Source organism: Eucyclogobius newberryi, unplaced genomic scaffold (genome assembly GCF_026437365.1).
Source record: "Eucyclogobius newberryi isolate DKJ021-1_F unplaced genomic scaffold, fEucNew1.0.hap1 SCAF_2, whole genome shotgun sequence".
Taxonomy (NCBI): domain Eukaryota; kingdom Metazoa; phylum Chordata; class Actinopteri; order Gobiiformes; family Gobiidae; genus Eucyclogobius; species Eucyclogobius newberryi.
Window position 1 is genome coordinate 41,556,398 of NW_027315834.1, and position 27,744 is coordinate 41,584,141.

General features: G+C 41.6%; 1 protein-coding gene across 2 annotated transcripts in view; it reads left to right on the forward strand.

Annotated features, from left to right (window-relative positions):
- The window catches only part of rnf34b (ring finger protein 34b), a 34,735-nt gene that overhangs the window by 3,547 nt on the left and 3,444 nt on the right, over positions 1-27,744 (forward strand). For both annotated transcript variants that reach the window (XM_072455435.1, XM_072455436.1), the window contains exons 2-6: positions 16,772-16,990; positions 20,214-20,666; positions 24,404-24,472; positions 25,517-25,718; positions 25,795-25,818. In XM_072455435.1, coding sequence (XP_072311536.1) covers positions 16,772-16,990; positions 20,214-20,666; positions 24,404-24,472; positions 25,517-25,718; positions 25,795-25,818 — 967 coding nt within the window. The remainder of the gene's footprint in view (positions 1-16,771; positions 16,991-20,213; positions 20,667-24,403; positions 24,473-25,516; positions 25,719-25,794; positions 25,819-27,744) is intronic.

The window sequence follows — 27,744 nt, forward strand, 5'->3', positions numbered from 1 at the left end:
CCAACACTTTGTCTAGTGGACTTCAACTAATCAAATATCAATGTACTAAACAGAGCCTGGATGAAAACGTTGTACTTGTAAGTGACAAGACCGAGTCCAAGTACTGCCAAAACAAGACCGAGTGCAAATGTGCTCTCGAGTCCGAGACCAAGACCAAGGCCAAGACCTCGAGAACAAGAGCAACCTCAAGTACAGTTACACTACCTTATGGCGTTGACCAAATGACTCTAAAATCACCCATTAGGTCACAGTTAGACCAGTGACACTTCTGAAGTGCAGCTGAAACGTGTCACGACCCTGAAATAAGTCTGATTATAACACATCTGTAATATCAGGTTCTTTAATATCTCATGATTCATATACACTCAACTTAGAAGAAACAAACCCTAGCATCAGTCTGAGGCCATGTTGTTTTTATTTCAACACATTCATTCCTTTTCTTTCAATGTAGTTGAATTTGACCCTCCGATGTGCAAGGGCCAGCTAAATCCGATCGCATTGAGTTGACTCTTGTCCCGTGCGTTTTGCGGACTTCTTCCTACAGTGCACTAATTAAAGTGACAGTAACTTGTGTTTCTGGCCCAGAGCCACACGGACGTCCCACTGCTGCAACATTCAGGGATGAGGCTGAGGACAGGAGGGCCTCTCTAACCTGGGAGACATTTCAGTGCATGAGTGTTCTTTCAAAGCCAGATGCTAACATTGTCTCACTGTGAACTCACGTGAGCTCAGAGACGCCACAGTCACAAGATAATACTACGTTTATTAGATTGTTTTAGGCCAAGGCTGCGCACTTGCAATAAACTCTACAGGAGATTTATTGTGTGCAGGAATTATGTGATGCATTTTGCTTGTTGTGTGGAAGATAACCTGAATACAGATACAGAATGGACCCGATACTTAATACAATTACCACAATAATAACAAAATATAGCCGCAAGCGGCAATGATCGGCCCTCGCCACGCCGCAAGAGGAGGGGGCGCTGACGCGCCCCAATTTTCCTTTTATTACATCTACTGCTGAATCTGTGACGCTGTCACATCTTCTCCCCTTTGTTTTACCATCAAAAAGCAATTTTATTTTGAATTCTTGGCAAAATATGCGGCTTTGCCGCACAGACACCGTGACTCTTAGAATAAAAATGTGGATAACTTTTGATGGTCCACCCCTGAAGATGAGTCTCACTAAATTTCAGGTTAATATGTCTAACGCCCTAAGAGGAGTTCGTGAAAGTCTAAAGTGTAAACATGTTCTGGCAATTCCCCCATTGGAATAACATGGAAGGTTTCGGTCATCGTTACAGCAAAGCCATAACAATTATGACATGGGTCTCATTGACTTTTTTGATGGGGATGCCAAAATTGAGTTGTGTGTCAAATTTCATATAATTTCGCAAAACTAAATATTTAACCTCCATATAAAATCTGTAGGGGGCGCTGTGGCTCCAAATTAATTTATTTCACTTCAAGTATGTTTAGGGCAAAGAGTTTAACAACTGATTCTAATTTGACGCAATTCGGACTTTATTTGCGCAAACGGCAGAAATGTTAAATTTGGGAGATTTCTGAAATTCTTGCTACAGTTTGCGGCTTTGCCGCACAGAGACCGTGACAGGTATCAATGTAATTTGGATAACTTTTGATGTCCCACTCCTCAGTAGCATTTTCACCAAATTTCAGCTTTTTAGGGCCAACGCCCTGGGAGGAGTTTGTAAAAGTACGACGTTTGGAAAAACTCCGAAGTCATGTTTAGCCACTTTTGAAGCAATATGGCTGACATTTGGTTGGGCGGACGGCGTTGCCGTAATAATATTTTTTACTTCTCTTGTCACCATCTACCTCTGTGCCAAATTTCATGATTCTACGATCAGATTTTTTTTGGGTCATTTCCCATCTCTCAATGCATTTTTGGTACATTTGGGGGCGCTAACGCGCCAATTTTTTTATTTTAGAAAAAGGAAATAGCCAGAATGTAGAGAGGCACGATTTTTAGAGGTGTGCTAATTTTTGTGACTTTTCGTCAATGTTCACTGGGTGAAAAATAGGGGGGTTGGTCCCGAGAAGAAAGAAAGAAGAAAGAATAATAAAGCCGCAAGCGGCATCCAACGGCCCTCGCGGGCCGCCGGCCTTCCGACTCTGCGCTTTCGACTTGATAAAGATGGCGCCCTTATTGTGTGTTGAATTAAAAAAGAACTTGACAGACGGCGACACATTGGACATGGCCAATCCAGTGCAAATGAACACAAGTGTCAGTCAAAGAGACCGTAACACTTAGAATATAAATATGGATAACTTTTGATGCCCCGCTTGTGTAGATGATTTTCCCCAAATATGAGTTTGATCGGCCAATCGCCCTAGGAGGAGTTTGTTAAAGTGTGAAGCGTAAAAATGTGGTGATTTGAGCGATTTTGCGATTTTCCCATAAGGATAACATGGGATGTTTCTGTCATCGCTACGGTTACGCCATACAAAATATGACTTTGGCTCTCATACTTGTATGATCAGGATGGCAAATGAGAATTTTGTGCAAAATATCATGTCATTTGGAAAAACTCTTGTTTATAGGCCACTCTGAAGGCCAAATAGTCAGAATTCTGGGAAACGTTTGCGGCTCCGTCGCACAAAGACCGTAAAAGTTGACCTCGGGGCGTCTCCCATAGGCGCAATGTATTTTGACTTTTGTCGGTGGCGCTGTCGCGCCATTTTTTAACGAAAAAAAAAATGGCCCAGAAAAAATAAAATTTTTCGCCGATTCTGAATTTTGGGCAAAGTTTGGTGAGTTTTTGAGCATGTTCAGGGGGTCAAATTAGAGCTCAAAGCGCTGAAGAAGAACAAGAAAAATTAAAGCCGCAAGCGGCATCCAACGGCCCTCGCGGGCCGCCGTCCTTCCGACTCTGCGCTTTTGACTTGATAAAGATGGCGCCCTTATTGTGTGTTGAATAAAAAAAGAACTTGACAGACGGCGACACATTGGACATGGCCAATCCAGTGCAAATGAACACAAGTGTCAGTCAAATTTGCTGCGCCGCCGCACAGAGACCGTAGCACTTGGAATAAAAATATGGATAACTTTTGATGCCGCGCTTGTGTAGATGATTTTTCCCAAAGTAAAGCTTGATCGAGCTATTGCCCACGGAGGAGTTTGTTAAAGTGTGAAGCGTAAATGTGAACATTTCAAGGATTTGGCGTTTTTCCCATTTGTGACAGTATATTTGCAGCTCCACGGCACAGAGACCGTACCACTTAAAATCAAAATATGGATAACTTTTGATGCCCCGTTTGTGTAGATGATTTTCCCCAAATATGAGCTTGATCGGGCAATCGGCCTAGGAGGAGTTCGTTAAAGTGTGAAGCGTAAAAATGTGGTGATTTTAGAGATTTCGCTGTTTTCCCATTTCTGACATATATTTGCGGGTCCGCCACACAGAGACCGTAGCACTTAGAATCAAAATATGGGTAAGTTTTGATGCCCCGCTTGTGTAGATGATATTCTCCAAATATGAACTTGATCGGACAATCGCCCTAGGAGGAGTTTGTTAAAGTGTGAAGCGTAAAAATGTGGTGATTTGAGCGATTCTACGATTTTCCCATAAGGATAACATGGGATGTTTCTGTCAACGCTACGGTTACGCCGTACAAAATATGACTTTGGCTCTCATACTTGTATGATCAGGATGGCAAATTAGAATTTCGTTCAAAATATCATGTCATTTGGAAAAACTCTATTGTTTATAGGCCACTCTGAAGGCCAAATAGTCAGAATTCTGGGAAACGTTTGCGGCTCCGTCGCACAAAGACCGTAAAAGTTATCCTTAAAATTTGGATAACTTTAGATACACCACTTGTCTAGAGGACGTACACCGATTTTGAGGTTGGTGGGCAAAACGCACTAGGAGGACTTCGTTAAAGTGTAAAACATAAAAATGTGGTAATTTGAGAGATTTTGTGGTTTTCCCATAGGGATAACATGGGAGGTTTCTGTCATCGCTACGACTACGGCGTAAAAATTTAGGCATTTTTGTGATTGGCTTTTGTGATCGGGACGGCAAAATAGAATTTTGGGTAAAGTTTAGACAATTTTGGTAAAACTAATTTTTGACCTTCAATGTTAATTTAAAGGTCACTCTGTAGGGGGCGCTATCACTGCCATTTCAATTTTGTCAGCCTAAACTGGTCCAAACTAGAAAGTTTAACAACTGATTCAAATTTGGTCCTAATCGGACTGGTTTTGATCAAATGGGAGCAATTTTTAGACCTGCAATATTCCAAAATAAGTTGTCCAACTTTGCGGCTGCGCCGCACACAGACCGTAAAAGGTATCTCAAAAAATTGAATAACTTTAGATGCCCCACTTGTCCAGAGGACGTACGCCGATTTTGAAGTCGGTGGGCAAAACGCCCTAGGAGGAGTTCGTCAAAGTTTGACGCAAACAAAATGGCTAACTCAGCTTGTTTTCATTTTCAAAGGAAGATGGCGGCCATAGGGTAAGTTTGGGGGCGTGGCCACAATGATTTTTTTTGTTTATCCTCACGAGAGGAATGCGTGTCCCGAATTTCGTAGCTTTACGCCAAAGTTGACCTCGGGGCGTCTCCCATAGGCGCAATGTATTTTGACTTTTGTCGGTGGCGCTGTCGCGCCATTTTTTAACGAAAAAAAAAATGGCCCAGAAAAAATAAAATTTTTCGCCGATTCTGAATTTTGGGCAAAGTTTGGTGAGTTTTTGAGCATGTTCAGGGGGTCAAATTAGAGATCAAAGCGCTGAAGAAGAACAAGAAAAATTAAAGCCGCAAGCGGCATCCAACGGCCCTCGCGGGCCGCCGGCCTTCCGACTCTGCGCTTTTGACTTGATAAAGATGGCGCCCTTATTGTGTGTTGAATAAAAAAAGAACTTGACAGACGGCGACACATTGGACATGGCCAATCCAGTGCAAATGAACACAAGTGTCAGTCAAATTTGCTGCGCCGCCGCACAGAGACCGTAGCACTTGGAATAAAAATATGGATAACTTTTGATGCCGCGCTTGTGTAGATGATTTTTCCCAAAGTAAAGCTTGATCGAGCTATTGCCCACGGAGGAGTTTGTTAAAGTGTGAAGCGTAAATGTGAACATTTCAAGGATTTGGCGTTTTTCCCATTTGTGACAGTATATTTGCAGCTCCACGGCACAGAGACCGTACCACTTAAAATCAAAATATGGATAACTTTTGATGCCCCGTTTGTGTAGATGATTTTCCCCAAATATGAGCTTGATCGGGCAATCGGCCTAGGAGGAGTTCGTTAAAGTGTGAAGCGTAAAAATGTGGTGATTTTAGAGATTTCGCTGTTTTCCCATTTCTGACATATATTTGCGGGTCCGCCACACAGAGACCGTAGCACTTAGAATCAAAATATGGGTAAGTTTTGATGCCCCGCTTGTGTAGATGATATTCTCCAAATATGAACTTGATCGGACAATCGCCCTAGGAGGAGTTTGTTAAAGTGTGAAGCGTAAAAATGTGGTGATTTGAGCGATTCTACGATTTTCCCATAAGGATAACATGGGATGTTTCTGTCAACGCTACGGTTACGCCGTACAAAATATGACTTTGGCTCTCATACTTTTATGATCAGGATGGCAAATTAGAATTTTGTTCAAAATATCATGTCATTTGGAAAAACTCTATTGTTTATAGGCCACTCTGAAGGCCAAATAGTCAGAATTCTGGGAAACGTTTGCGGCTCCGTCGCACAAAGACCGTAAAAGTTATCCTTAAAATTTGGATAACTTTAGATACACCACTTGTCTAGAGGACGTACACCGATTTTGAGGTTGGTGGGCAAAACGCACTAGGAGGACTTCGTTAAAGTGTAAAACATAAAAATGTGGTAATTTGAGAGATTTTGTGGTTTTCCCATAGGGATAACATGGGAGGTTTCTGTCATCGCTACGACTACGGCGTAAAAATTTAGGCATTTTTGTGATTGGCTTTTGTGATCGGGACGGCAAAATAGAATTTTGGGTAAAGTTTAGACAATTTTGGTAAAACTAATTTTTGACCTTCAATGTTAATTTAAAGGTCACTCTGTAGGGGGCGCTATCACTGCCATTTCAATTTTGTCAGCCTAAACTGGTCCAAACTAGAAAGTTTAACAACTGATTCAAATTTGGTCCTAATCGGACTGGTTTTGATCAAATGGGAGCAATTTTTAGACCTGCAATATTCCAAAATAAGTTGTCCAACTTTGCGGCTGCGCCGCACACAGACCGTAAAAGGTATCTCAAAAAATTGAATAACTTTAGATGCCCCACTTGTCCAGAGGACGTACGCCGATTTTGAAGTCGGTGGGCAAAACGCCCTAGGAGGAGTTCGTCAAAGTTTGACGTAAACAAAATGGCTAACTCAGCTTGTTTTCATTTTCAAAGGAAGATGGCGGCCATAGGGTAAGTTTGGGGGCGTGGCCACAATGTTTTTTTTTGTTTATCCTCACGAGAGGAATGCGTGTCCCGAATTTCGTAGCTTTACGCCAAAGTTGACCTCGGGGCGTCTCCCATAGACGCAATGTATTTTGACTTTTGTCGGTGGCGCTGTCGCGCCATTTTTTAACGAAAAAAAAAATGGCCCAGAAAAAATAAAATTTTTCACCGATTCTGAATTTTGGGCAAAGTTTGGTGAGTTTTTGAGCATGTTCAGGGGGTCAAATTAGAGATCAAAGCGCTGAAGAAGAACAAGAAAAATAATAATAATAATAATAATAATAATATTTTTAGCAAAAACAATATAGCCGTTTTTACTATAACAACAAATGATACATCGTTTGAAAGCTCTAAGCCTTCCCGATGCCGCCATGGGGTGGAATCATCATTACGAGCGCTTACGCGCTCGTCACTCCCCATTCCGTCGGGATGCCCCGCCCACTCCCCATAGACTTCCATTGATTTGAGCAGATACAAGCATGGCCCATGCCTGCGGCATGGATTCTCGCGTACAGGACGATGCCAGGAGGGTTTTTGGAGGAATGCAGCGCTTCGCGCTGCTGTTGTCAACAATTAGTGAATGGGCTACGCCCATTCACTAATTGTTGACTATTTCTGTCATAGCAGGAGTAAGTATGCATGATCCATGCCTTCGGCATGGGCTAGTTCACTGTACTTGCCAGGGGCGACGGGGTACCAAACATGCGGGCTGCGCCCGCATGTTTGGTCAGACAGTTGCAACGCTGCCTTCGGCAGCGTTGCGGGAGCAATAGGCCCTCCCCCTGCTGGGGCTCGGGCCTAATAATAATAATATTTTTAGCAAAAACAATATAGCCGTTTTTACTATAACAACAAATGATACATCGTTTGAAAGCTCTAAGCCTTCCCGATGCCGCCATGGGGTGGAATTATCATTACGAGCGCTTACGCGCTCGTCACTCCCTATTCCGTCGGGATGCCCCGCCCACTCCCCATAGACTTCCATTGATTTGAGCAGATACAAGCATGGCCCATGCCTGCGGCATGGATTCTCGCATACGGGACGATGCCAGGAGGGTTTTTGGAGGAATGCAGCGCTTCGCGCTGCTGTTGTCAACAATTAGTGAATGGGCTACGCCCATTCACTAATTGTTGACTATTTCTGTCATAGCAGGAGTAAGTATGCATGATCCATGCCTTCGGCATGGGCTAGTTCACTGTACTTGCCAGGGGCGACGGGGTACCAAACATGCGGGCTGCGCCCGCATGTTTGGTCAGACAGTTGCAACGCTGCCTTCGGCAGCGTTGCGGGAGCAATAGGCCCTCCCCCTGCTGGGGCTCGGGCCTAATAATAAAAATAAAAATAATAATATTTTTAGCAAAAACAATATAGCCGTTTCCACTATAACAACAAATTATACATCGTTTGAAAGCTCTAAGCCTTCCCGATGCCGCCATGGGGTGGAATCATCATTACGAGCGCTTACGCGCTCGTCACTCCCTATTCCGTCGGGATGCCCCGCCCACTCCCCATAGACTTCCATTGATTTGAGCAGATACAAGCATGGCCCATGCCTGCGGCATGGATTTTCGCGTACGGGACGATGCCAGGAGGGTTTTTGGAGGAATGCAGCGCTTCGCGCTGCTGTTGTCAACAATTAGTGAATGGGCTACGCCCATTCACTAATTGTTGACTATTTCTGTCATAGCAGGAGTAAGTATGCATGATCCATGCCTTCGGCATGGGCTAGTTCACTGTACTTGCCAGGGGCGACGGGGTACCAAACATGCGGGCTGCGCTGCGGGAGCAATAGGCCCTCCGCCCTGCTGGGGCTCGGGCCTAATAATAATAATAATAATATTTTTAGCAAAAACAATATAGCCGTTTGCACTATAACAACAAATTATACATCGTTTGAAAGCTCTAAGCCTTCCCCATGCCGCCATGGGGTGGAATCATGATTACGAGCGCTTACGCGCTCGTCACTCCCTATTCCGTCGGGATGCCCCGCCCACTCCCCATAGACTTCCATTGATTTGAGCAGATACAAGCATGGCCCATGCCTGCGGCATGGGTTCTCGCGTACGGGTCGATGCCAGGATTGTTTTTGGAGGAATGCAGCGCTTCGCGCTGCTGTTGTCAACAATGAGTGAATGGGCTACGTCCATTCACTCATTGTTGACTATTTCTGTCATAGCAGGAGTAAGTATGCATGATCCATGCCTTCGGCATGGGCTAGTTCACTGTACTTGCCAGGGGCGACGGGGTACCAAACATGCGGGCTGCGCTGCGGGAGCAATAGGCCCTCCGCCCTGCTGGGGCTTGGGCCTAATAATAATATTTTTAGCAAAAACAATTTAGCCGTTTCCACTATAACAACAAATTATACATCGTTTGAAAGCTCTAAGCCTTCCCGATGCCGCCATGGGGTGGAATCATCATTACGAGCGCTTACGCGCTCGTCACTCCCTATTCCGTCGGGATGCCCCGCCCACTCCCCATAGACTTCCATTGATTTGAGCAGATACAAGCATGGCCCATGCCTGCGGCATAGATTCTCGCGTACGGGACGATGCCAGGAGGGTTTTTGGAGGAATGCAGCGCTTCGCGCTGCTGTTGTCAACAATTTGTGAATGGGCTATGCCCATTCACTCATTGTTGACTATTTCTGTCATAGCAGGAGTAAGTATGCATGATCCATGCCTTCGGCATGGGCTAGTTCACTGTACTTGCCAGGGGCGACGGGGTACCAAACATGCGGGCTGCGCCCGCATGTTTGGTCAGACAGTTGCAACGCTGCCTTCGGCAGCGTTGCGGGAGCAATAGGCCCTCCGCCCTGCTGGGGCTCGGGCCTAAATATTCCGATGCGAAAACAATGTTCCCCATTTTTCAAATATCATAAACTATACATTTTCGGAAAGCGCTCGCGCTTTCCTACCTCATGGTGTGGGTCCCTGGTCACTGACGGGTACTTTCGTTAATTTTGAGTGGGCTCCGCCCACTTTGTGTTTTTGGCCCTCTATACAGTAATAATGTTCAATTTTTGCATTACATGCTTATATGCACGGAACATGCAAGATATGGGGAACGTATTCATGAGCTACTTAGCGTAAACGAGCACTTTACATTGGGTGTAAAGTGCTCGTTTAGTGCGCACTTTTGCACGGGCTTCGCCCGTTTACGATGGTAATGTTCCATTTTCCTACTACTAATTAGTATGCACGGGGCGTGCATGAGTGGAGGAGTGCGTTAGTGAGTGTTTGGAAGTGGGCGAGCGCTTCACGCTCGATTTCGTGCGCACTACGTGCGCACTTTCGCAGCGGTGCTTCGCACGGCCTTACGAGATTAATAGGCCTCTCGCCAGCTTGTGGCGCTCGGGCCTAATAAAACACATTATTTTTAGACAATTGGCTGTGATTTTCAACACAAACTAATGCGACTTTATTTATAATACCATGTGATACTTTTCTAGCTCCGATAAAGCTCAAGATCATTGTTAGAAATGTTGTCCTGTTCAAATGAGTAGTTTCAATACTAGTTTAAGTATTGATTAGTACAGGTCTGATTTGTGATACTTTTGACAACTTATAACTAACTAGAAATGAAACGTTGAAGTGACAATAGTTAGTCAAACAATATTAATCCTGCTCTATGATTATGACGTGGCTCTGACATTCTAACAATGATTAACTATTTCAATTAAAGTTAAATGTTAAGATGTATATTTAGACATTTTTGCAGTGACTATAGCAAACCACAATCTAGAAGTTCTAAATCAGGCCTGGGCCTTATATTATTGTCCATGATACATCATAACTTCATCATATACACTGCAGATTAATGCACTGAACACTCTTTTAGTCCAAGCAAAATGTAAACACACGGGGAAAATAATTTTATCCCCTAAGATCTTGTAGTGTCAGTATTGTCGATAATCAATTTTGCATTTTTTTCTCTTTTATAACAATTCCAGACCGTATTGCTTTGCCCTAATCCCAATTTACCTTTGCATTAGTGGATTTGGCCCATATTCTCGTCATTTTTTTGCAGTTTTTATCCTTTTGGCTGTAAACCTTTTTCACCTCTTTTGTAACGTCTTTGACATGTCGTCGGAGACATCCACCACAACTCACTGTTCACTGCCTGATCTTAAAATTTGTTTTCATTTTAGACTGACTTAGACACTGAGCACATCCCATTTCGCGCGTATGAACGTCTCTGCAATACAAGTTAGTTCACCTTTTCCCCAGAGGCCTTGCATTAACGTGACAGAAATAGCAGCACCCTTGAGTCGGCTGCAATTCATCTTCCTCATTATAGCATTAATAACAGAAGCGGTAATTGGAAGTGTAATTGCCTGAGCGGTGACTTTGGCCGTCCGCCTCTCTGCCTGTCACTGTCGTAAAGGCGCCGGCGAGCGGGGCTTTGGCACCATGACTCCACATATAGAGCGCTCCTGGTACATTACATAACGGGCCTAAGCAGATGGAGAGGTCACGTCACCAGCGTCGCCCGAACCAAACACGCAGTGGTGGAAAGTAACAAACCACTGCACTTTAGTCATCTTTAAGGCATCTGTACTTTACTACAGTCATGTCTACAGTGGATACTTTTCACCGTTACATTCGAAAGCAGTATCTGTACTTTATACTTTCCTGCGGTGTTTTTGAAAGAACATGTACTTATATATTTTTGAGCATGTTCACAGTTTGAGTGAACAGCTTTGACAAATCAATTCAGTTGTGTCTGTTGAATTAAAAATCAGCTCTTTTGTAATACAGACCACTTTTGACACCTTGATAAATCTCTAAATCTGACTTAAATAACTCCTTTTGACTATATAAGTACATTTTTAAAGCGGTACTTCAATATCTTTTCATTTCCCTTGAGTATATTTTGCTCTTTTTTTTTTTAAACTTGTACTTAAGTTACAACGTTGAGTCGTTTTCCTGTAGCACAGCCCTGTGAGTTGCATTGTCTGAGGAAAATGCCGGACATTATCGCGGGCTATTGATTATGCGGCTGGAGGGAAGCGCACAGAAGACAGACTGTGTTCTGCGCGCTCTGACCCCGCCGCTCCCTCTCATCAGTATGCGCCGCCACCATCCCGTCTCTGCTCCACCCTCGGACATGACACACGCCCCAACTCAGTCCTGCTGCAATATATAGAGATGGAGTTTTGTATTTTGCTGGTTCCATCAGTAGAAAATTAAATCAGATCAATTAGGGCTGATGAAATGTGGTCGTTTGAGTCGATTGATTGGCTGATAGTGTCTTTCAAGGATTTATTAGTTAAAGCAAATAGTTGTTCTCCTTTAAGTGCTCCCAGGCCGGCAGGGTGAGAAATTGTTCCTGATGCTTTGCGTGGTAAGTAAGGTAAAGATTTTTTTTTAAATAAATATGTGTAATTGTGTGATCTAATAGTTTAGAGAGCGAGAGCTTTTGACATCGTCTTTAGTTGGCTACAGCCCAACTCTTAATGGGCTTCAGTAATAATAATGATGTGTGTTCTGTACATTCAGGAATATAAATAAACCTTCATCTGTCTGAGCTGGGAACCGCTCAGAGAGAGTAATGGAAACAATTGTTCAGGGATGTTAAGGTTATTCTGTTGATTATTCAGGTTATAACATATGTGGATAAACTAAAACAAAATAATTGTGAGTTTTAGAAGCAAAATGAACCAATTTAAATTCAGTCAATAGTTCAAATATAGATCTGAAATTAAAGGACTTTTTATATTTGGCTGTTTTTGTCTCATTTTGTCATTCATAAAGTTAAGTTTTGTAAAGCTGCAGGTCATAACTGTGTGTGTGAATAATTGTGTGTCAATTGTGTGTTAATCATGACACAAACGTTTTACATTGTGACATCTCTGGTCAGACACAAGGGTTATTTGGTGACTCATTGGGTGTAACAGTCACACCTGTGATTGTGCGTTTGTGTTATTGTGTATTTGTGCGACTGTGTTATTGTGTGGTTATGTTATTGTGTGGTTTTGTTATTGTGTGGTTGTGTTATTGTGTGGTTGTGTTATTGTGTGGTTATGTTATTGTGTGGTTGTGTTATTGTGTGGTTGTGTTATTGTGTGGTTGTGTTATTGTGTGGTTGTGTTATTGTGTGGTTGTGTTATTGTGTGGTTGTGTTATTGTGTGGTTGTGTTATTGTGTGGTTGTGTTATTGTGTGGTTGTGTTATTGTGTGGTTGTGTTATTGTGTGGATGTGTATTTGTGTGGTTGTGTTATTGTATTTTTGTGGTTGTGTTATTGTGTGGTTGTGTTATTGTGTGGTTATGTTATTGTGTGGTTGTGTTATTGTGTGATTGTGTTATTGTGTGGTTATGTTATTGTGTGGTTGTGCTATTGTGTGGTTGTGTTATTGTGTGGATGTGTATTTGTGTGGTTGTGTGATTGTGCGTTTGTGTTATTGTGTATTTGTGTGGTAGTGTTATTGTGTGGTAGTGTTATTGTGTGGTTGTGTATTTGTGTGGTTGTGTATTTGTGTGGTTGTGTTATTGTGTTATTGTGTGGTTGTGTGATTGTGTGCTTGTGTGTTTGTGTGGTTGTGTAGTTGTGTGGTTGTGTAGTTGTGTGGTTGTGTTATTGTGTGGTGTATTTGTGTGGTTGTGTTATTGTGTGTTTGTGTGGTTGTGTAGTTGTGTGGTTGTGTAGTTGTGTGGTTGTGTTATTGTGTGGTTGTGTATTTGTGTGGTTGTGTTATTGTGTGTTTGTGTGGTTGTGTAGTTGTGTAGTTGTGTGGTTGTGTATTTGTGTGGTTGTGTTATTGTGTTATTGTGTGGTTGTGTGATTGTGTGCTTGTGTGTTTGTGTGGTTGTGTAGTTGTGTGGTTGTGTAGTTGTGTGGTTGTATTATTGTGTTATTGTGTGCTTGTGTGCTTGTGTGCTTGTGTGGTTGTGTATTTGTGTGGTTGTGCTTGTGTGGTTGTGTGGTTGTGTTATTGTGTGGTTGTGTGCTTGTGTGCTTGTGTGGTTGTGTATTTGTGTGGTTGTGCTTGTGTGGTTGTGTAGTTGTGTGGTTGTGTTATTGTGTTATTGTGTGGTTGTGTGCTTGTGTGGTTGTGTTATTGTGTGGTTGTGTGTTACTGTGTATTTGTGTGACTGTGTTATTGTGTGCTTGTGTAGTTGTGTAGTTGTGTGGTTGTGTGGTCATGTTAGGGATCATCTCAAAATGGGTTGAAGCTGAAAAGACGTAATATTTTTCGTCTCTCTCTGGACCCCCTCCCCCCCCCAAAGACTTTGTCTGGCTTCACATCAAATGTTACGCGTTGATAAAACAATAGTAGCTTGATAGACCTGCTCACCTTTAGTCCCTGTACATCCTTTAGTATGTTTATCAGTAGAAGTTATGAATTCTCCAAATAATGTCACCTGTTGCGCATGTTTGTTTACTCAATCCACATGGTCCACGGCGCGTTGTGGCCAGCGCGGGGAGCGGGGCGGGTGCTCCCTCGCACAGGCCACAGGTGCGTTGATCACAACGCACCGTGCGCACGGGCCGCGCACGGGCCACGCACGGGCCGTGCACGGGCCGCGGTGGGCCGTGCTCCCCCGTACGCACTCCCCGTGCTCCGTGCCGCACCCGCCGCCTCATGTTGGCCTAATGCTCGTTGCTGAGAGAGTTGTTTAGCATTTCAAAACAATTTCTGCCACAACGATGTATTGAAGCTTCAAAGCAACAAAAAGACGAAATGTAGGTTCAACCCCCCCAAGATGAAAAATGTTACATCTTTTCAGCTTCAACCCATTTTGAGATGATCCCTCAAAGGGTGAGTCATGACTCACTTCAGACTCAGGCCTTGTGTATAGAAAATAAAGTGATAGAAAATGTCCCAGATTGAGCTCAGACAGAAGTGTCTTCAGTGAGGACTCAGTTTGTCCCTGATTTCAGATTAGTGATAATCTGCACCATTTCATCCACACAAAAGCTTAGCATGGCCTGGATTCAATTTTAAAAATCACCAATTATTTTAGGGAAAGTCCTGAGCGATTGTCTAAAGTCATTCATATGTATTATATATTTATATATTATAATATGAATTAAATTCAAACCGTGCTGTCCAAGAATACATCAAATCCACTAAAGTACTTTATTTGGTCTTCTACTCTAATCCACTTTGTGCACTTGTTTAAACGGTGCAGCGCTGACTGAGGCCCGCATTAATAGAGCTTTCAGCGTCCACTTCTGTCTAATTATGAGCGACCTCAGAGACGCTCAGGCTGCACTGCTCCCGTCCCAATGTCTCGCCCCCAACGTCCCACCGGAGACCACTACACCGTCTTTTCCACTCAAGCTAAAGCGAAGCAGACAGAGACAGAAAACAAATAAGTATTTTAAAAATAAATGTAGATCAAAACATGTCCCAGAAGACTCTGAACTGAACCCTGGGGAAATCTCTGCACCATGTAATACTATGTAATAATAATAGTAATATTATACTTGGTGAAATGGTGGGGAATCACACAAAGCCACAGAGTTTGTAAAGTTCCCTGTTGAAACTGGGTTAATCAAACGTGTCCAGACTGTGAGTCCAGCTCCTCAAACAGCTCAGAACCTCATTTCCTTTATTGGATCTGTTTGTGATCTCGACAGCGTTTGTGGATTAAGCTTCATTACAATCAAAAGTAAAGTAAACATGTTGAGTTCTGGGTTTGATATGACTCATATCGTCATTGTAGCAAACAAAAAGGAGAGGACAGAGATTGATTTGAATGAAGTCAAAAACAAGTTTGGACCCAACTGAGGTTTTCAGGCAGGGATATAAAGCGTGCTCTGCAAAATGTTACATATGAGCTATAAAAAGACAGCTTTACATAGAAACTAGCCAGTGGAGACTTTCAGAGAAAATCTGAGCTCAGATAGGGATGGGAGTATCAATATCGAAATACCAATATATGGATCAAAATGATAAATCAAGGCTTTAATTTAAGGTCCATTTCTTCATTGTTTTGAGTCAAACACATTCATGCAGCAGCAACACACTGGTCTGATCCACCTGTGTCAGGTGTTTGTCCATTAGAGCCCATTTAAAACTGTTATAATTCATATATTTATTGAAACGCATTAAAGAAGAAGGTTAGACCAGTATCGAGTATCAGTATCGGTATTGAAAGATTATGCTTGTTTGAGCCAGTTTGAGTGAAGTTTATGTTTGGCCTGTACATACACTTTAATACAAATTACAATGAGTAAAAATGAGACCGCTCGTCCTTTGTTTGTGGTCTGAAGGCTCTGAGGTAAATGAAGTTCACACAAATGAGTAAATGCACGTCCAAATAAAGTAAGTTTAATGTGATTCCCAAATATAATGTAACTGTGGCATAAATATGTAATAATATAAAACAATGGGTCAGTGGTCCGACTCGACACGCGACAAATATTTAACAGAAGTGAATGTTTAACACAACAAAAACATGCCTTTTATTCACTGCACACACTCACTGAACCAGAGTGTGTGTTTCTGTGTGTGCAGTGTGTGTTTCTGTGTGTGCAGTGTGTGTTTCTGTGTGTGCAGTGTGTGTTTCTGTGTGCAGTGTGTGTTTCTGTGTGTGCAGTGTGTGTTTCTGTGTGTGCAGTGTGTGTTTCTGTGTGCAGTGTGTGTTTCTGTGTGTGCAGTGTGTGTTTCTGTGTGCAGTGTGTGTTTCTGTGTGTGCAGTGTGTGTTTCTGTGTGTGCAGTGTGTGTTTCTGTGTGCAGTGTGTGTTTCTGTGTGTGCAGTGTGTGTTTCTGTGTGTGCAGTGTGTGTTTCTGTGTGTGCAGTGTGTGTTTCTGTGTGTGCAGTGTGTGTTTCTGTGTGCAGTGTGTGTTTCTGTGTGTGCAGTGTGTGTTTCTGTGTGCAGTGTGTGTTTCTGTGTGTGCAGTGTGTGTTTCTGTGTGCAGTGTGTGTTTCTGTGTGTGCAGTGTGTGTTTCTGTGTGCAGTGTGTGTTTCTGTGTGCAGTGTGTGTTTCTGTGTGCAGTGTGTGTTTCTGTGTGTGCAGTGTGTGTTTCTGTGTGCAGTGTGTGTTTCTGTGTGTGCAGTGTGTGTTTCTGTGTGCAGTGTGTGTTTCTGTGTGTGCAGTGTGTGTTTCTGTGTGTGCAGTGTGTGTTTCTGTGTGCAGTGTGTGTTTCTGTGTGTGCAGTGTGTGTTTCTGTGTGCAGTGTGTGTTTCTGTGTGTGCAGTGTGTGTTTCTGTGTGTGCAGTGTGTGTTTCTGTGTGCAGTGTGTGTTTCTGTGTGTGCAGTGTGTGTTTCTGTGTGTGCAGTGTGTGTTTCTGTGTGCAGTGCATCGGGGGAAAGCTTTTATGTGACTCTGTGTTAACCACGTCTCGCCCGTGTGTTGCAGGCGGGGGCGTCGTCCATGTGGGCGTCTTGCTGCGGGCTGCTGAATGAAGTCATGGGCACGGGCGCAGTGCGGACCCCACAGCCGGCGTTTGGGGCCGGAGCCGGGCCGTTCCGCTTCGCCCCCAGTGCAGGGTACTCCACTTACCCCCCGACCGCCTCAGGGAGCGCCGGGCAGCTGTGCAAGGCCTGCGGGCTGGCTTTCTCCGTCTTCAGACGCAAGGTACGGTTCAGATCGACTGCAGTGGGACACATCTTACAAGATAAAATGACCTGTAATGTTGTGCACAAGTGTGGAAAAAGTGTTTACATTTGGCTTGGACACAATAAAAGCTTTAAAGTCAATATGACAGGTTCTCTTCTTCTTCTAATTATAACTTAGCGTGGCAGGATAGCTTCCGTTTAGTTAGAGTTTGTGAAGAAATGTTGACAAAAACGAGTTTAAAATGACAGGAAGTAGAGCTGAGTTCTAAAACAGAATCCCTCTGTGATGTCATCAATATGCGACGTGCCGTTGAAAACACAGACAATTGACACTGACAGTAAATGATCATTCAACACAATGAAGGTGTTGTTTGTCAAAGCTTAACTATTGGTGTGATTTTGGCTCTTCTTTTCAGTATGGTTGCTAGGTCACAGTTTGTGGTTGCTATGTCACATCTGCTGCCCATGTCCAACCAGGAAGTGACATTATGAACAAAGATGGTCAAACTGGGGACGAATAGGCAAAATGTTTAGTAAAATCTGAAATATAATTGTGTTCTCTACGTTTTAGTGGAATGTGTCTAACTGGGTCATATCGTTTATAGAAGTTTAAAAAGCAGTTCTTCAATGACGGCAAAATACATTAAATCTAACTAAAACAAAAAATGTAAGTTAATGTAACTGCAGTTGAATTGAATCTTGAGTTTGATTGTGTCGAAATTTCGTGTCTCGTGTGTCCCGTGTGTCCCGTGTGTCCCGTTTGTCCCGTTTGTCTCCTGTCCCGTGTCTCGTGTCATCTCTCGTGTGCCGTGTCTCCTCTCTCGTGTCCCGTGTCTCCTCTCTTGTGTCTTGTGTCCTGTGTCTCCTCTCTCGTGTCTCCTCTCTCGTGTCTCCTCTCTCGTGTCTCCTCTCTCGTGTCTCCTCTCTCGTGTCTCCTCTCTCGTGTCTCGTGTCCCGTGTGCCGTGTCACGAGTCTCGTGTCCCGTGTCACGAGTCTCGTGTCTCGTGTCTCGTCTTTGAACACCCCTCTGTCCTGGACACACTCTCCTCACGTTTTACCTGCGCGCTCTTGCAGTGGATGTAAAGATGGCGGTGCAGACCGAGTAATCCTACATCAACTTTTTCCTCCTTACGTAACCGCGGTGACAGTGTGTGAGCAGGGACTCTTAGTTCAGAGGAGAAAACATCTATAATTCAAATCACCTGCTCCACACAACGTTCTACACAAACAGTCTTTCCACAGAGAAAAACAAGAGAGATAAAATGATCCTACCACAGTTTAAAAATAGTGACTGTTTGGAAATGTGTTTATTAATATGAACATTGAATTAGAAGAAAAATAAGCACACTTCTGTATAGATTAAGAATATTCATCTTGTCTTCTTAGTAGAAATGTCATCATCTCTGAACTGTTGCCTGACATAAACAATACAAACAAACTCATTCTCGATCCCTTTACAATCTGACTCCGCTTCATGTGTGAGATGGTCACGCTTGAGTGCATCGCTGGGACGTTTTGGGCTTCAGAGCGATGAAAATCAGGCGCCGTTGCCATAGCAATTAACAATTCGAAAACAAAACCATATTTATCCTTTTGAAATGGGCAAAAGTCCTCAGTAAACAGGACGCTGGAACCCATGAATAGATCAGTGTCAGTGACATTTAGACAAACTCAGACGCATCAGGAGACCCTCTATCGTTATTGGGGTAAAAAACAAAAACGGCGCATTTGTGTGAGCCGGCGATAAGGGAATGTGAATAACCGTGGCCACGCTCTCCTACGGCCCATTTGAAGTGTCCGCTCTGCATCAGGAAGTGGCCTTAAGTCAAATGTCAAGCATCACCAGGAGCGCACACTTCCCCTAACATAACTGTGTTCAGAGACGCCCGGAGTGGCTTCATTTAAAGTGCACATGATTATGTTTAAGATTTGTAGCCGCATTTTGCCTGTTCGCCTGTTCCTGACTGTACTTCCTGGTCTGGACACGAGCAGCAGACGTGGTTTTAGGCGAGATAAGACAGACTTCCGAATGAGGTCCACCTGTCAGCGTGATTGGTCTGAGTTCTGTTGGGACCAGAGACGCGCTCGGCCTCATCCTCCCGTTTAATACAGATGCTTATTAAAGAGGGTACTAATACTAATAATGTAGCTGTGTGTGTGATTTGACACTTCTGAGCACGTGAAGTGTCCGGCTTAACCAGAGATATGGGCTTAACTCCAGACGGGGCACAGATTAACTCCAACGAGCCAATAGGTAGAGGTTATTATTAATTACACAACTGTTAACTAGCAACTACGCTCTAAACAAGAGCCAAAATACATGTAAATTACACAATTGTAATGATTTGACAAATAACACATGGAAACTAAAGCTTTCAGATATATTTGTGTAAATTGTTTCAGCATTTTAAGTGGAATGTCATTTATTAAAGAGGGATTTTGTTTTCTTACTGTGATTTTCTAATTGATTTCACCTTTCTTCACAAACTGCCACTCCAGTGAGGTAAAACAAACACAGTAACAAACAAAGTAATAATTAGAAAAACATCAGAATCTGTCATGTGCACATTAAAGGGTTGTTCACTAAACTGAAATATACATATTGAAATGAACGATTAAAATGTAAATTTCAAATCTAAATGCAATCGCAATGTTTGTCAGGAAAAAAAAAAATCACGATTAGATATTTCGTTCAGCTCAATTTGCGATATCTAATTACCAAATATCAAGTCAATAATGTATTTTGAGAATGACCCGGTTTTCTGCTGTTTGTCTTTTCCATTGATGCATGCTCGACACAAGGCTGGAGCTTATGACTCCTGCACAGGGAAATGAATCTCCAAATCCAAACGGAACCATTAATGTGCAATTTACACACTAAAAACGCTCATTGTTTTAATGTTGAACTGTGGTGAATAAATAAGTCATTAGTGTAACTTAGAAGAGCCGTCACTTCATTAGCTCTCTCATATGTCACAGCTAATATTTTCTGTCAGTGATTATCAGGACAGATATGTCATGTCATCGTTTATTTTGTCCTATTTTTAAGAGCTCCAAAACATAATTTCTCTTTTAGCACACAGTTAACTTATTCATGATAGAACCATGCAGAGAACGTGTTTAATATGCACTAAGAGCCGTGGCATCAGGCCTATTTAAATGAGTAAAGAGTGAACTGGAGAGTGTTAGTGAAGCGAGTAGAGACAGACTGAATGATGACTTGTTTACTTCCTCTTCACAGCACATCTGCTGCGACTGTAAGAAGAGTTTCTGTGCCCTGTGCTCGGTGCTGATGGAGAACCTTCGCTGCTGCACCACCTGCCACCTGCTGCGCAGCACGGCCTTCCAGAGAGCGCGCCTCATGCAGCTCCGCGTCAAGGACCTGCGCCAGTATCTGCTGCTGCGCAACATCCCCACAGACACCTGCCGCGAGAAGGAGGACCTGGTGGACCTGGTGCTGTGTCACCAAGGCTCCAGCGAGAGCCCCAGTGCAGTGCTGGAGCAGGATGAGGACGACCCTGATGAAGAGGAGGAAGATGAGGATGAAGAGGATGAAGAGGATTCAGACAGTCTGCACTCGCCTGCCCAGGCCTCACCTCCTTCTGCTACACACTCTGCCTCACAACTGTCCGTCCTGTCTGCTTCTCAGGGAGACGCTGCGAGCCCCAGCGACAGCTCAGGCACCAGCAGCCAGGTCAGTCACGCTCTGCTGGGAACGACTGTGCTGAGAGTGTTATATTATATTAGTTATATTAGAGATCTAATGTTATATTATATTAGTTATATTAGAGCTCTCGCCATTAAGGCCCGACAATAGATTGTGTGGTTCCGATACGATCCCGATATGTGTAGAGGTTGGAGGTGCCGAGAGCCGATACACCTGCCGATCTATTCAGTCATGTCAAATAAATAGTTTACAAGCAGCTGATTATAAAAGGTATGTTAGGCTATATTATTTCTGGTATTATTTCTGGTGAGCCTAATGCTGAGTTCAGAGATCGTTCAGCGTCTTGTCTGAGTCCAGCAGATGCTTCAGAGATGATGCGAGTCTGGTGAATATCATCATTTTGGTCCTTCCAGATGAAGAATTGTGAAGGAACATCATATCGGCCGATAGTATCGACCAACCGATATATCGCATACATATACACATACCGGTATACTCAATTTATAGTTGCAGCTGAAGAGTTTTGAATGTTCATTTTGTCAACTAAAACATTTTGTCATAGTTTTCGTCTATGTCATATTTTTGATGACTAAAACTAAATAAAAAGTCATCAAATTTTATTTTTGTGGAATAAAAATATGACTCACTAGTAGATTAGTTAATACAAACTCAATGTCTAGGAAACATTCATGCCCCATGAAGCAATGCAATACAATTTTCCATTGTTAAAATAAAATAAAATATATTTTATAGATGAAAATAATGATTCAACTTAATCTTGGCTAAAACTAAATAACCTTTAAGTCAAAATATTTTCTTGTCAAAACACTGCAGTAAAAGTAGACCAAGGTCCTCAACCCATTATAACATACTACTAAAACATGTGTACAATAATGTCAGTCAGGGTTTGTTTATCCCAGAACAGTGTATTCAATATGACTCTAAGGATATTTCAGTGGCAGTAGTGGAATGTGCATATGTGCTGTACTGAGCTCATGTGTGACATCTGCACATGTTGTGTTTGGTCCAGTCAGTGCAGCTTAAGCTCTTTGGCTGTTTTGGGTCGGTTACATAGGCAGAGTTATGTAATGTCCAGGTTAGGAACTGTGCGCTGCATCACAGCCTCTCTGATACGCAAATCCTCTCTTTTGTGCAATATTCAAATGTACTTTTGTCATTTAAACAAATCTGTTAAAAACATAGATTATATACGACATAATTTACACTGATTACCAAATTCAGTAACTCTAGAAGAACTGACAAAGAAACTAAACATTGTCACTGTTTAGACATTATGTGTGTGTAATATGTATGTTAAATAATAGTATATGTATGTTAAATAATAGTATAATGCTAGTGCTCAAAATTATTCTAAAACTTCTGGAAAGGCCAAAAACGCAGAGGAAAAGCATCATGAAACTCTTTGTTACTGGTGTTGTGGAATTTCTGTAAACAGTGTTCGGGTAATAAGGCAATTAGAACAAAGTTGTAGGCAAATCTTTATTCAACACAATAAAGCTCGTGCACAGCCCAAAATCACTGTTCCTGACAAAGTATGAACTCCTTCCCTAATCTGAGAAACAAGGACATGTTCATCCTCATAAAGGCAGAGATAACAATCCACTTATACATCAGGCCAGTTTAAAATGAGTACAACCAACTGAAAAGATGCATTTACCGCCACCTACTGTAGTTGTACGTCTTCTGTAGTTGTACGTGTGTTTTACGATAGACCGTAAAAAAAAAAGAGAAAGTGAGAGAACGAGAGAAGGAGAGAGAAAGCTGCTCTGCTACTGGCCGGTCCATTGGCTGTTATTACATTATCGATTACATGTTAGATTCAAAGCATGCATCATGGAGCTGGAGCTGGAGAAGCAATAAATGTGTTACTTTTAATGGTTGTTAGCAGCCAACTTCTTCTTCTTCTTCTTTGGTGTTTTATGCCAACCCCCCCTATCCTGAAAAGCTGCCTTTACCTCCACCTACTGTAGTTTACGTCTTGTGTTATGCCTGAGGGCATAAAGATTTTAATCATCACTACTACTGCCATGTCAGTAACAATTTATTTACTTTTTATTTGGCACAGAAAGCAGTCTGGGGTCTAAGATGTACAACTACAGTAAGTGGCGGTAATGTAACACTTGGATTCCAAACGCCATAAAACATGAAGAAAAAGCAGTACCATGCCATAAAACACTTACCTGACCAGCCAGTCCCTCCCCCATTATGTTCAAATGTTTTGTAAAGTAGTCGAGTTAGAAACGTCTGGTCAGGCAAATAAAACACCAACGTTTTATTTTTTTCAATATTTATATGTCCAATGCTCTTATTTTCTTGCCTAAAACACATACTTTGAAGACGTACAAATGCAGTAGGCGGCGGTAAAGCACCTTTTCCATTTCCATTTCCTCTGCCATTAAAAGTAACGCAACAACAACAACAACAACAACAACATTATATGTCCAATGCTGGGTATTAAAATTGGCAAAGCTTCTTGCAGTTATGGCATCGGTGGATGGTTTCTCCCCAGCTGCTTGCTTCTAGGTGAGGTTTCCTTGTACGCTCGCTCTCCAGGGATTATCGTCCCTCAGCATCATGTCTGCCCCCTGGGCCTGCTCTTTGTGTGTGGCCGGGTTTGTATCTCCATTCAATTCAATTTGATTTATTTTGGGTGATTTGTATCTATGTTTCTATTGTATTGTATTATAAGAGATGTATCAATTAAATTCCCATACACTATATTAAATAAACTGTATACACTCATACAAATGTACATATATAGATATACATGCATACATATACATTGATGTACTAATCATGAAGGGACATTTTGCCACTGGACAGTCTGAACTGTGACTGGGCTTGAACACGTACAGTATCATTCAGTATTACTTTTACCATCAAAGTACATTTAAAACTCTAACAGGAGCATTCACAGCGTCTCATCGTGCATTGAGAGTGTGAGCTGTGGCTCTTGTGTCTCTGAGGCGGTCTCTTCGGCAAAGGTCTGTGCCGGAGAGACCAGTGGATATTTTATTAACATATCTGCACTGGAGGAGGCTTGTCTGATTGACAGCTCTGCAGTGTTTGCTCCAGCAGAGACACAGCAAGAATGTATTTATCTTTCTTTGACTAGGACACGTCTATTTTTAGCCCGGCAGATAAAAGAACACGGGGAATCTACAGTGGGAAAAGAAAGAACTGCTTTGGGGTATTTCAGGGCTCTGTGTTAACATCAAACATTAGACAAACTCTCTCATTCCATTTATGCTCCGTCCGTGTGCTCTATTTTTACGTCTGTGTTCATCAGAGTGAGACGTTACAGCAGATACAGCCTTTCATGAGCTCTGGCCCGACTAATGATGTCAACCCAACAGAAATGTGTTAATACATGTCTTTAAACGTGTTAAATGAGGTCTGATTATGAAGACAAATGTGAGCAAAGGAGCAAAAATGTCAAAGTTTTTATTTCTAATCAGCTTTTTGTAACATTTTTCACCCTAAAACGATGTATTCAATATCTAAAATTGGCAGATCTTCAAAACAACATTCAAGAGATTATCTGCATTTCGTTTATTAGTTCAATATTTCATTGTAGAAGGTATTGGATAAATATGACAAACGATTTAAAGTTGTGTTTTTGGAGGTCGACATTCTGATAAATGATACGGAAAATATTCGTTGTGAGCTTTATTCTTCCATATGTTTTATTCTTTAGTCGTCGTATATTTAAACCACTAAAACGTGCTTTGTTTTTATTACAGGAGCACGAGCAAGAGGATCCTACCACAGCGTCACTTCTAAACCTGGATCCCACTGAAACTCTCATGGAGGTGAGGCCTTTGCCATTGTTTTATTCTGCACTTGATTCCTCATTACTTTAAAGTCAAAAGTAGAGATTATTCTGTACTCGAAACTATTCAGGTCTCAATGTAATCGTAAGAACTAAAAAATAAGGCATTCCAAACACCATTTTTAATTTAACTTTTAATTTGAATCATCTAAAAGGTGCTATTTTTAAGCTAAAATTCAAAGGTGTAGGGTACTACCTCAAAATAGTCCCAAATACATATTTTAGTATTTAAAATGTCAAAAATAATAATAATAAATAAAAAAGGGTAACGTGTAAATAATTTAAGACATAAAAGAGAAAAGTGCAAAGAAAAATCCTTTCAGAAAATCCAAAAATCTATTCTCCAATAAAGTCAAATTACATGCAAAGTACTTTTACCTGGCTGTTTATGTGACAGTATCGTTACTTTTCCATTCAGAAAGTTTAATTGTATAAAGCTAGACTTGTTAAAGAAAGCAACAAACAAAAGTGTACAATCATGATGCTGCTTCTCACAGTAATCTTTACATTCTTGGTCATAAGGTTCACAGTTTATTTATTATTTCCTATTGCGTTACATGTTTCATCGCCACATGGCTTTAATCTATTCCATGGCAGGTCCGGTAATATTAATGACGTCATCGGTCTTTACTAATAAAGCATTAATGATCCCAGAATTAGCTGGCAGAGACTGATTCAATGACATGTTTTAGAGTAGAAAGCCTTTAAAAACGATTTGCTGTTGAAATATTAGTATCCTGACAACACTGACATTATTATTATTATGCACCATTGATAGAAATTTGGAGTCATTTATGTGTAAAATGCTGTGCCGAAGGTCTCATATTATGGCTGGTATAATATAGTCAATATCTGTCTGTTTAACTGGATTTAAAGTTTGTGAAAACATATTATATTTTTACATATACACCTTGCTCATCCAAAATTCTTGAATCCCTTTAAAAGAATCAATAATAACATTCTAATAAATGACTAAAGCTACTAAAAAGAGCATAAAAGTGACGCGCTTGTGTGTGTTTGGCAGGTGAGTCCGGCCACTCAGAGGAGGATCAGAGCTTCTCTCTCTGACCTGGACAATGAAGAGGCCATAGAAAACCTGTCTGTGCGGCAGCTTAAGGAGATTTTGGCCAGGAACTTTGTCAATTACTCGGGCTGCTGTGAGAAGTGGGAGCTTCTGGAGCGAGTGCACCGGCTCTACAGAGAAAACGAGCAGAACAGGAAGTCCAGTGAGTCCAGTGGAACGAGACATGAGTGTTTCTGTGTCGCTCTTTCTAACTGTCAGCTTCTATTTGTTTCTTTCAGTGGAGAATGTGAGCATCACTGCAGGTGAGACACGCTTCTACTCAAATGCAGTGGTGGAAAGTAACAAAGTTTAAAAAAAACAAAAGTACTGTATACTGGAAAAAGTGTACAGTACTTTAAATAAAATAATAAGAGCTGGAATAAGAAGTATCTATCTTGATTGGAGTATATTTGACTTTGTCTTAAAACAAGATTTGTCAACGGAATAAACAGAAAATGTATTGTTTAACTAGAAATAAGAAAAAGACAAGTATTTTCTCACTTTACATGAGAAAACAAATGCTCCCGCTCTTGAAATAAGATAAAACCTACTTGTTTTAAGGCAAATCATATTTTAAGACAGTAAAAATATTCCCAAACCCAGATAAATATTACTTCAAGCACCTTTTAATATTGGATCTTGTCATTTTTTCCAGTGTACTTAAGTTAAATTTGAGGTATTTGCGCTTTACTATGTACATTTTCCAGTGGATACTTTTACTTGTCTGCACTACATTGCACTACATTGAAAAATAGAGTACCTTTCATATGTTTGGAAGCGTTATATTTAGCATGTTAATGGTGACTTCCTGCAGAAAGGTTTTGAGTTCAAGTCCCAGTTTTAAGCAAACAAAAAATACACATAAAATTCACTAGAAACATTAATAAACGGATCTGAATTGCTGCTTCAGAGCAAAAACAGTGCAAAGCTTTACCAAAATCCCTACATTTGACTCAAATCTCAGTTATTACATGTACTGTTTACTCCAAAAGTATGTGTTTATACGGATACGGCAAGGCTCTACATTTACTTTTTCTTGAATAGGGTAATCTGATTTCTTTGCTCTTGTAAATTTGACTTGAGTACACTGAGTACTTCTTCCACCACTGCTCAAATGTTCTTTAACACTTAAACAGAGAATAATAAAGTTACACAATGTCACAAAGAACTCTGTAAATATTTAGATCATGTTTTGTCATCTTCGAACATACATAAGTGTGAAATATGAAAGCAGCTGTTCTTAAAGGTGCACATCGTAACTTTTCTGGTTTGCTTAGGCTGGAATGTTCCACAGTCTGGCATTAAACCAGCCTTAATCTGTCTGGGATTCAGTCAATTAAAAGTGTTTTATGGCTCAAAAGTGAGTATTGTCCTGTCGCCTCTGCATGGATCTGACCTGTAACTTGGCTGGATGGTGTTGCCTGCCTGTTTCCATGGCGATAGGTCATCAGCGTATATCTATAGAGCCCTTTACAACACTCACGGCAACCAAGTGCTTCCAATAAAATAGACGAAATACCATAAAACAACACTTTCATTCAACAGTGTAAACAAACAGACACAAAAACTGTACAAAAATAAAGACTCTTTGCATTACTGAGTCTGAATTAACATGTTTTGAACCTAGATTTGAAAAGGTCAAAGTCTGTGATGGTGACGGGCCAGCGACGGAGAAAGCGCTTGATGAATCTAATGTTCTACTGTGGAAAATTCCCGGTAACAGTCCAATCAGAGGCTGCGGATGTAAAGTATTTAACAATAATCTGGTGCAGTCTGTTTTTATGAACTTACTGTGTCAACAATACAAACTGACCTAATTCACATATGGACAAGCAAATGGACCCAGAAAAGTTACACAGTGCACCTTTAAACGCACGGAATGACATTGGTTTAGCACTTTGTATTACAGTTTTTGTTGAATTATTCATGTTTCTGGCCGCGCTAAAGCCTTTATCTTCTATTTAAAGACTTTGTTTGAGGGTTTGCTTTGTTTTCTCTTCGTTCTTTCCAGTTAGTGCAGTTCAATAGGTTAATTTACTTTATAATACCGACTTTCCAAAGATGGCGCTAGCGTAGCAAAAGCCCCAATTTCCCCCAGACTCTATAATACCGCCCGCAAATTAATCAGGCATTTTAGACAGTTGTGAAAACGGATGTGGCTAGAAAATACTCTTCATCTCGCTGGAAAG